A 10,457-nucleotide genomic window follows, 5' to 3' on the forward strand; every position below is an offset into this window, starting at 1 on the left:
CCTGCGTTAAGCGTTAACTTAGCTTGTTAGAGCAGCGTTGTGCGTTTACCCTGTGTTTGTGCTTGTTGCCCTAGGCAGCGTGATGCTTGTTTCCCTAAGCAGCGCAGGTCACATGCGTGCTGTAATCGCCGCAATAGAGGTAAATAAATTCTGCTACTTCTTAAGCTTCTCTTCTGTAAGTCCTAACAACATGCTGCGTGTAAGTTAATGCTTTTAAGAGCTCTAAGAACAACTTTAAACCTGTTTGTAATCTCTACTAACGTGCATCTGTAGCTTAACAAAGCTAAAAGAGCTGCCCGCTCGCGTGCCGCCGCTCTGCGGGGCCGCGCTGCCCGCAAGCCCGCGCCCACCACCCCCCGTCGCCCTGCGCCCACCACCCCCCGCCGGCCTCCCCCTGGTGCGCTCCGCGCGCAGTCCTGTCTGGGCTGCATAAAGAGTGCGCTCGCGGGGCGCTCTAGTGGGGAGTGCTATGATTCCGCCACTGGCGGTTCGCGCTGCTGGCGCTGTTCCTCCGGGCACAGCTGCCTGCCCCTATAAGCCCTGTAGCAGTGTGTGGGGTAATCTAGCTTTTAACCTATTTGCAGTCCCCCTGTTGCTGTTGTCTATGCGCGGCGCTTTGTTGCAGCGCTTGTTGCAGAGGATAAGCAGGTAAGCTTCTCTACAGAGATTGTGTGTTATACCTTAGATTAGACTAACAGGCTATAGGCTGCGTTCTAGCTTTAGCTAGTTCTTTAAGCTCTGCTTAAGAAAGATGTAGTAAAGAAGGAAAAGAGAGAAGAGGAGGAAGAGAAGAAGGAGGAGGAGAAGGGGGAGGAAGAGAAGGTGGAGGAGGTGGAGGAGGAGGAGGAGCAGGGTGTTGTCTCCCCTAGGCTCCTGGCGCGTTGCTAGCGCGCTAAGGAACTCTTAGGTGAGCTTGTTAATCTCTTTATAGTTTAAGCGTTCTATGTTTTTACACATCTTATGTACTAAATCCCTACTTAAACTCTATAGCATAGAGGAGTGTCCTTACTAGTAGATAGCCCTCTTGTTTCTAGGCAGTGTAGAGATGTCCTTACTATTAATAATTAATGCTTTCTTCTTTTAGAAGCTTATTTATGTGTCTTTAAAGTTAAAAAGCTGCTTAAAGTGCTTAAATTACTATTTTAGTAAGTGCTTTATAAGTCTATTTGCTAGCATGTTGCTTATTTTAATATAGCGCACTTTAAAAGATCCCTTTGTGTGCTCCTAGCGCAGCCACATGTTTTAAATATTAATGTAGCGTAGGTAGGTAGTTATCTAGGCGTTCTTCTCTACTACTAACCTAATTATCTGCTAGTTGTTACAGTAGATCTGCTACAGTGTGCCTAGCTTTAGGGTAAGCTCTTTAAAGAAGTGTTTTAAAGCTAGTAATTTCTTTATAATGTGCGCTAAAGTAAGCAGCTTAGCTTTTATTATAAACATAGTTACTATTAGCTAAAAAGCTGCTTTTTATAAAATTAGTCTTTTAAAAAGTAAAATAATGTATCTATAAGATAATTATCTAGTCTTTATGTAATTAGTAAAAGATGTGTCTTTACACATAATAAGTTGCGCGCCTTCTAGTGCTCTATACTGTATGCCTGTATGCCTTATGCAGTACAGGTACATAATTGCTTAGTTTACTGCCTAGAAGTGCTGCTTTCTTAGGTTTATTAGGTAGTAGGAGAGCTAAGATGCTGTAAACGCCACGTTAAGGCGCACTATAATTACAGTGTAGAGTGTTAATCCTACGCGCTTTTAGTATTTCTTAATTTTATGCTTTATTACTAATTCTTAGTTGCTTATAAGCTCTTTTAACAGTAAAAAAGTTTCTAGAAAGAGCACGCTTTTTATAAAGTTAAACTTCTTTACTACTTTTTTAATATACATGTTATATACTAGCTAGATTATTCTAGCCTTTCTATTTTTAATTATTTTAATCTTTAGAAACTATTTGCATAGCCTTTAATCTTCTAGCTTATATATTTTTTTAATTACACTAATTAATTAGTAAGCTTCTAACTTATTATTATAGTAATAAATATAGAGTATATTATCTATATAAAAAAGAAGTAAGATATAGTAATTATAGTTAAAGAATAAGCATAGCTTCTTTTTAAATAAGCTAAGCTTAAGCTTTTAAAAAGCCTATAAAAGCTTCTAGTACTATAAAATTAGTAAGTTGCGTAGTCTATATAGGGCTTAAAGAAGCTTAACGCATATGCTAAGCTTTATAAAGCTTTCTAGGAGCTTGCATGTTACTTCTAGCTTACCTTTACAGTGCGCGTTTAGAAACGCGCTTATAACATTATATTACTTAATCTTTAGGTTAAATTAAGCTGCTATTACTATTACTATTTAGAAGGATCTAGCTGTAAGAGTGGCAGCATAGGTTAACTAGAGCAAGTCCTTACTCTAGAGATTACTACGTACGCATATGCAAGCTTTGCATTTAGCAAAATACTTATTCTAGTTAAATTTATATGTAAATACTTACTTTAGTAGAAGCAGCTTAGATGTTACTTTAGTTTATATAATCTCTTTCTAAGTGCTTTTTTTAAGTAGGGTAGCTATCTTTTTTTATGCTATAATCTTAAAAAGATTTTTATATAAGTGTTTATATAGATCTTTTTATTTTAAAAGTTTCTTTAGGAGCTTATAAGCTTTTAGTTAAGGCTACTTAAAAAAAGCAGCTATAGAAAACACTATGTAAAGCGTTTTAAGCGCTTTATTATTGTAAGTAATAAATGCTTTAAAAAAGTTTATTTAGAAGTGCTCTAGATTAACTAAAGCTAGGCGTATACTACTTCTTTTTAAAAGCGTTGTATATATACCTCTGCTTTCTGCACCTTTAGGCTTACCTAGGTTATTAGAATCTTGCCTCTATATTCTTTAGCTTATACATGTAGCTAGTCTCTAGCTTTTTTTATTGTACGCATGTTTAGAGAGTGCCTTACCTGCTTTAACTAGAGCTACAGAAAATAATGTTTTAGTATAAAAGGTAAAGGTTAATTTTTTAACTAGTAAGTTAGCTATTTAACTTAATAAGCCTAGTAAATCTGCTTCTTTAGTTAAGTGCACTTACTAAAGATTACCTATATGCTTATGCCTACCCTATATAGGGCGTGTTGTAGAGCTATCTATAAGCTCTAGCTTAGAAGTTAGCTTTAGGGTAATAAGTGCTATATATTTATTAAGAACTATGTAAATCTTTAGTAACTTACTTATTATACTTATTACCTGTGTAGTTACTTCTACTTTTAAGTGCTAATTCTTTAGCTAGCTAACCTAAGTTTTAATAAGCTTTTTAGTTTTTATACTTTTAAGCTTACGCTCTTAGGGCTTTTAATTTAGTATATTACTTTACTACTTATTTAACTTTTAAAGTAAAAGCTTAAAAGCTTTTTTTACATTATAAATCTTACTTTACTTATTAAAAATTTTAATAATTTTAGAGGCTTTTTCTTAGAGGATTAGCTTATTACTTTTATTTTTATAAAAGTATGTCTTATTAAAAGCTATGTTTCTTATAGTAATTACTTAGTTAAGTAATAGGACTTATATTTTATAGATATTTAAAGCTCTATAGCCTATAAGATATTTTATGTAGCCTTATAAAGTTACTTTAAAGCTTTACTTTTAACACCTAGCTGCTTATTCTTTATTAAGTAGGTAAGCATAATAGCTATATGCGTAGGTCCTACTTTAATTAGGCTTTAGATTAGCTGTAGCACTTTTTACCTACTCTAGCTTATAGTATTTAAAGTAGTTAGTAAACTATGTGTTTAAGACTTTATTTAGTAAGCGTAGGTTATATGCGTGCAACAGGCTTATATTGTACAGCTATGTTGCTGCGTCTACTACTTCTAGCTAGAGCTTCTTAGGGAGTCCTGCGCTACTTTTTATTTTAATAGACTTTATAATTATTTTTTATTTAGCTTTTTCTACAGCTTTATTTAGCTTATAAGTGTATAGTAAAAAGCTTTTAATATTAATGCTAGATTTTTTTACTTAAAGCTTATACTTTAACTTTTTATGCTAAGGGAGTGTAGTAGTGTTATTATTTTGCTGTATTTTGCTAATCTAAAGCTTATATTAATTAGACACTATACTTTTAAAGTTTTTTATTACTCTTTAGATTTCTAAAAGCGTTTTTGCTTAAAAAGAGTATAAAAAGATTTTACTACTATATTTATTTTTAATAATTATTATCTATAGAGCTCTGCTGCGCCCTAATAGCATATTAAACATGTCCTATGCAATTCTCTAGAATAGGTAGGGAGCTTGCTCTTTTAGTCTTCTTAATATAACCTGCTTAGCGTGTGTTGTTGCGCAGTGCTTATAGTGTACTTGCTTTATACTTATTATTTATACATTTTTTGCGCTTTTAACTAGAGCCTGCAGAGCTTTAGAGCCTAGGTGTCCTGCGCGCGTATACTAGAGCTCTTCTAAGTCTAAGTGTAGGAATATAGTCTATAAGCGTTAGTAATTTAGAAGCACACTTTACACTAGTAAGTAAAAAGAGACAGCTTTATATTTAATAAACATAAAGTTATGTTCTTAGTAAAGTGTTATAAGTACTCTATTCTTTTCTAGTGTGCTTATGCGTAGTGTATAGTTAAGTTTTAAATACTATAGTTCTTTTTCTTTTAAATAAGCTTTTAAGATAATATTAATGTAAAATCCTTTTACTATAACTACCTTTTGTAGTGTAAGATTTTCTGTGCGCTCTTTTTGTGCTTTATTTAACACCTTTCTAAGCTTTCTAGTTTTTATTCCTTAAATTAAGAATAACTAAGTGCTAGCTTTTACTATGTGTAAACTTTAAGCTTTTTTAAATAACTTAGGTATAAGCAGCTTTATACTATTTACTAAGTATATAGCACTTTTATTGTCTAGAATTATGCTTATAGAGAGTAAGTAAGTGTTAAAATTTATAGTTATATGCATTTCTAGTTTTACTAAAAGCGCTAGGTTAATAAGTGTAGTAATAATGCTTTTTAGAAATGCTAGCTTATCTAATTCTTTAATAGCTTTTAAAGTAGAGAAGACTTTATCTAGAATTATATAGCCTTTTTTAAGCAGTATAGCCTTTACTTTCTTATGCTGCGCCTACTTAAGCCTTTTAAGAATTTTTTAATGTGTAGTTTTACTAAGCTTTTTTAGCTTTTTAGTAACTGCTAATATAAAGTCTCTACAGTCTGCTGCTTTTTATAAATAAAAGGATTACCCTAAAGCTCTGCATAAGCATAAGTAGCCTAATTAGGCTAAAATAGATTAGGCTAAATTATTATCTAATTATCTACTAAGTGTTGTAAATATACCTGTGCCTTAGTTACTTACACGTAGGGAGTGCTTCTAGAGCATTATTAAGAAGATCTTACTAATTTTCTAGATTATTAGAGGTTTTTTACTAAGTGCGCTAGCCTTTATAACCCTCTAGTGCATAGAGCGCGCCTAGTCTAGTGCAAGCTTTAGAGCTAGGGCGTCTAGGAAGTCTTGTGCAGTAAGCTGGCCTTCTACGTTAAGAATCTTGTAGGTCCTTGCCTTAGTGTACAGGAAGTGCCACTGCTAGTACTAAGCTTCTAGGGTTATAGTGCTATGCTTTACCTTAGTAAGTGTTACGGTCTACGGTTGGACCAGCGTAACTCCACCTAGGATGCTCCACAATATGGTACGGTTGGAGCGGGACTCGCTTACAGACCAAGCGGAGGACGCGGAGGTAGCACGGCTACCCGAGATCATGGAAGAATGCGTTGTCTAATAGGAGGATAGGACGCGAATTCCACAAGTCTAAGAGAGCTTAGCAAGCCCTGCTTAGTAGGCTTATGTAGGCTTATCTAGCTTGCCTTAGTGTCCCCTACATATGTATATAATTTCTATATTAAACAACCTTTAGAAGGTGTGTTTAACATTTAGTTTATTTTTTACATAGACTAAGTAGCATTTAGCTTTTTAAAGAGCTGTAATACTATTTATATATCTTACACTATATATACCTCTAACCTTGTCTAACAGGACTGTTTAACCCTAGCCTCTTTACTGCTGCACATAGGGCAAACTATAATCTAGTTACTCTCCCTCCCTCTATTAGCCTAATAGCCTGTACGTAGGACTGTACACCCTACTAGATTAGCCCCTACTACCTGTCCTACTTCCCCCTTAGGAACATTATAAGACCTAAGTGCTTTCTAAAGTAAGAATTATAACATTAAACACTACTCCTTTTAAAAAGTATAGTAACCTTATAACATAACTTAGATTCTAACATAGCCTATGCTGCACTATTAGAATTTATAAAAGTTTCTACCTAAAGTAAAGCTGTTTTAGCAGAATAAATTAACTTTATCTAGAACAACATTAAAAAACTCTAGCAGATTAGTAATAAAGTTAGTAAATTATTAAAACTTAAGTAAAAAATAGCTAACCTTTGTAAAAAAAAAACTATAAATTTATAAAACCCCTTACTTCTTATTAACCTTTATAAAGCTACTACCTAAGCCTATTAGATACATAAATTATAAGTAGAACTAGTAAAGGTTTAAAACATCTTAATAAATAAAGTAAGTGTTATAGCTAAGAAGGCTTTAAGACTAGCCCTTTTAAAGCCTTTTAAAAGATTATTAAAAGACCTCTAACTATTCTTTACTTAATGCTACCTTTATATGTAGTATAATAAGGGAGCATTTTAGACTAACATAGAAATAATCTTCTAAATAGGATTACACTTAGAAGGCCCTTTTATAATCTAGTTTTAACTTTATGCTAATAACTAGATAGACTTTAGAGCTAATAGCGCCCTACTTAATCTTAAAATAAAAGAAGTATTTAGTAGTGTTAAAAATTTTAAGGCAGCTTTATTAGCTATTTATAGGACCCTAGATAAAAAAAGAATTGTAGCTAACTAACTAGATAATATAAGGCAGGGCAGCAGACTAGTCTAGAACTATGCAGCGCGTTTTAGAGAGCAAATAGCTATCTGCGGATAGAATAACTAGAAAGCCCTATGCTGCATGTTTTATAATAGACTAAATAATAAAGTAAAAAATAAGTTTATGCACATAAACTAACTAACTACTTTTAAAGAATATATTAAGAAAGCAACAACTTATAATAACTATTATAAAGAATATAAAAGAGAAAAAAAATTAAAGGGAACTTTCTAAAAGCTAGAATTTGTCCTTAAAAAAAAAGAGCTTTTATAATATAATAAAAAGCTAATAGACCTTAGTTATGTAAAGCATACATAAAGCCCCCCCTCTAAAAAGAGCTAAGTTTTAGGACGCAATAAGCTGCCTTTAATAAAAAAATAATAAAAATAGCTAGAAAACAAGGCCTGCCTAAACTATAAAAAAGTAGGACATTTTTACTAAAATTGCTTAGACTTCTAGAAGGGGGAGAATAAAAATACTACTGTAATAATAAAAGCTATTACTGCTAAATATAGCCTTATAGATAAGGAAATATAAAAAAGACTAGACAATAGACTTTACTAGTAATATAGAGGAAACTACTCTTTAAACAACTACTTTAAAGTGTATTAAAAAGTAGTTATTTAAAATTTTAGTAGCCTTAATACAGTGTTGCAGGACCTTATAATTTTTAAAAGATATAAAAAAGAGACTTAGATCTAAGAATACATTATAAATGTTTAGAAAGAAGAAAAATAGTTCCCCTTTTAAGATTAGACCTCTAGTACTTTAGTAAGAGAGCTTTTCTAACAGTTTTAGGGATGTAGGTGCTAGAAGTGCAGGTTACTACATAACTACCTAAGCAACTGTATAGTCTTACTTTACTAAATAAATATTAGCAATAACTACTTAATGTTTAACATTATATAAAAGATAGCTAAAGTTAAATATAATATTATAAATAAAAAAAAGTAATAGTAATTTTTTACTAAAATTAAAGATTAAAAGCTAGAATAGTTAGGTAAACCTGCTAGGTTTAAAGTACTATAACTAGCGCCTAAGAAACCTAAGACACTACTCTTAAGCCTAGCAATCTCTAGAAAAGCTTTTGCAGTACAACAAAATTATAGACAATGTGTCCTTTGTAGAAGCAGCACCTATAGCACAAGCAAGTGCTAATAGAAAGAGCACCCTGTACAGCTAGTATAAACAAAAGAATATCCTTAGTAGACTTAGAAAAGTCCCCTTAACACGTTACATAGACCTAATAATTATCTATACCTCTAGTACTAGTGTACACAACAATACTGCGTTAAACACTAGAATAACAAACATTAAGCAGGATAGTAGCCTACATAGAAAAAGAACTATAACAGTTGCCTATAGCAAGGAACAGCCTTAGCCTGCAAAACTATAAATTATTACACTTATTAGACAGCTCCCCCTTACAAACAAGAACTATAAATAAAGTGTAATAAATAAAAAAACTATAAGTTTTACTACTTTTAATAAAAAGTAGCAAGAAAAAAAGACTACTTAACATTACATTATTTAGTTAAAGATTATAAATGTAAAGCAGCTAACTGCTGTAATTAAGAACATTAAATTTATAAAGAAAAAAAAAATAAATTTAATAATAACTTATAAGACATTAATTTTTATTCTTTTTTTAATAAAGAAGTTAAACATAACATATCTATAGTAATTATAGTAGAGTAAGGGGCAGGACACAGCCTAACAACTACCTTTATGTATAAAGGATAGCCTAGATTAGCCCTTGTAGATAGCAGGTGCACCTTTACTACTATAGATAAGGATTAGGTAGACAAGTAAGGCATACTATTCTACATAAAAAAAAACCTATTTAAGGTAACCCTTGCTAACACATTATTAATTAAGTACAGTAGAGGATAGATTAACTTAGAAACTTATAAAAAAGACTTTAAAACCTCTAACATAAAAAATTAGAAATCTATAAACATACTTAAACTAAAAGGCAAATATAATATAATTCTAAGGTATAATTAGCTTAGAACTTATAATCTTGTAATTAATTAGAGAACTATAACTATAGAAACCCCTAATAACTACGCACGCATAACCTAGTTAGCATGCTATAATAATAGATGCCTAGTCTATAAATAAGCTAAGTAGGGTAGCAGTTACTACTCTAAAAAAAAGAAGCCTTAAAAATTTCTTTACTAGAAACTAAAAGCTTAAGTAATAAAAATAATAAAAAAAAAACTTAAAGAAGTCTCTTATAAAAAAATTAAAGCAGATAAAGACATAGAATAAATTAGTGTTATATAAGTCTAAAAAGAAGGTTAAATCCTGCCTAAATATAAAGACTATAAGGACATGTTTAAAACACTAGAAGACCCTAGAGAACTACTACTACACTAGCTTTAGGACTACACTATTAACCTAATAAAAGATTATAACCTAAAAACGCATAGGCTCTGCCCCCTAACTAGGGCACAGAAGAAGGCTTTGTAGGAGTATGTTAATAGAATATTAGCATAAAGCTATATCTAAAAAAGTTATAGTTCTATAGCCTTAGCAGTAGTCTTTGCAAAAAAGAAAGAAGAAAAAATATAAGTCTATTAAAACTATAAGACCCTAAATAATAACATAGTCTAAGATTAGTTTCCTCTACTAATTATATAAAACATTATAAACTAACTAAAAGAAACCTAGTACTTTATAAAGTTTAACATACAAGATAGATTTAATAAAATAAGAATATAAAAAGAAGACAAGTAGCTTACAGCATTTAAGACTCTGTAGGGGCTCTATAAATTATTAGTAATGCTGTTTAGTCTAACAAACGCTCTAGCAACATTCTAGTAAATTATTAATATAGCCCTTAACCTTTATCTAGATGTCTTTACTTTAGTATATTTAGATAATGTCCTTATCTATTTAAGGGATACTCTAGAAGACTATGTATAAAAAGTATAAAAAGTTTTAGAATAGCTTAGGAAGTATAGACTTTACCTATAGCTTTCTAAATATAAGTTTTATATTACTAAAACAGAATACTTAGGATTTATAATTAATAAAAAAGAAATAAAAATTAATTTAGCTAAAGTATAAAAGGTACTTAAATAGCTAGAACTTATAATAGTTAAAGAAGTAAAAGAATTTCTTAGACTATTAGGCTATGTTAGACAAATAATTAAGGACTATTTAAAAATTACTATACTATTAATAAACACTATAACTAAGGAGTAGGCAATAGCAAAGTTTGTCTAGACCCTAGAAATAAATAAAGCATTTATAATGCTAAAATAAGCTATAACAGATAAACTAGTATTAAGAATGTACAACCTATAATTAGAAATAAAAATCCACACAGACGTGTCCCTTAGAGCTAGCAGAGCTGTGTTATACTAAAAACAGGAAGACAGAAAATGGCACCTAGTTGTGTACCACTCTGCTAAGTTCTTAGGACTAGAAGTAGGCTACAGCATACCTAATAAGGAGCTAAAAGCAATATTAAATGCTGTAAGAGTATAGACTATAGAGCTACATAAGATAGTAAGGCTA

The 10,457-nt window shown here is 31.4% G+C and overlaps 1 protein-coding gene across 1 annotated transcript; it reads left to right on the forward strand.

The window, feature by feature from the left end:
- Nucleotides 1-364: 364 nt before the first annotated feature.
- BDR25DRAFT_90245 (uncharacterized protein) lies at nt 365-780 on the forward strand. The gene is made up of 2 exons (XM_033699220.1): nt 365-648; nt 706-780. The coding sequence occupies exons 1-2, from the start codon at nt 470-472 to the stop codon at nt 725-727; spliced, it is 201 nt and encodes a 66-aa protein (XP_033552906.1). The 5' UTR covers nt 365-469; the 3' UTR covers nt 728-780.
- The last annotated feature ends 9,677 nt before the right edge of the window (nt 781-10,457 follow it).

The sequence above is a fragment of the Lindgomyces ingoldianus genome (genome assembly GCF_010093535.1).
Source record: "Lindgomyces ingoldianus strain ATCC 200398 unplaced genomic scaffold BDR25scaffold_4, whole genome shotgun sequence".
Classification (NCBI taxonomy): Eukaryota; Fungi; Ascomycota; class Dothideomycetes; order Pleosporales; family Lindgomycetaceae; genus Lindgomyces; species Lindgomyces ingoldianus.

What these genes read in the sequence shown, in the direction of transcription:
- BDR25DRAFT_90245 (XM_033699220.1), top strand. Translation starts at nt 470, where the DNA reads ATGATTCCGCCACTGGCGGTTCGCGCTGCTGGCGCTGTTCCTCCGGGC. An exon ending in TTGTTGCAGAGGATAAGCAG is followed by an intron (nt 649 to 705) that starts GTAAGCTTCTCT and finishes AACAGGCTATAG; the next exon opens with GCTGCGTTCTAGCTTTAGCT.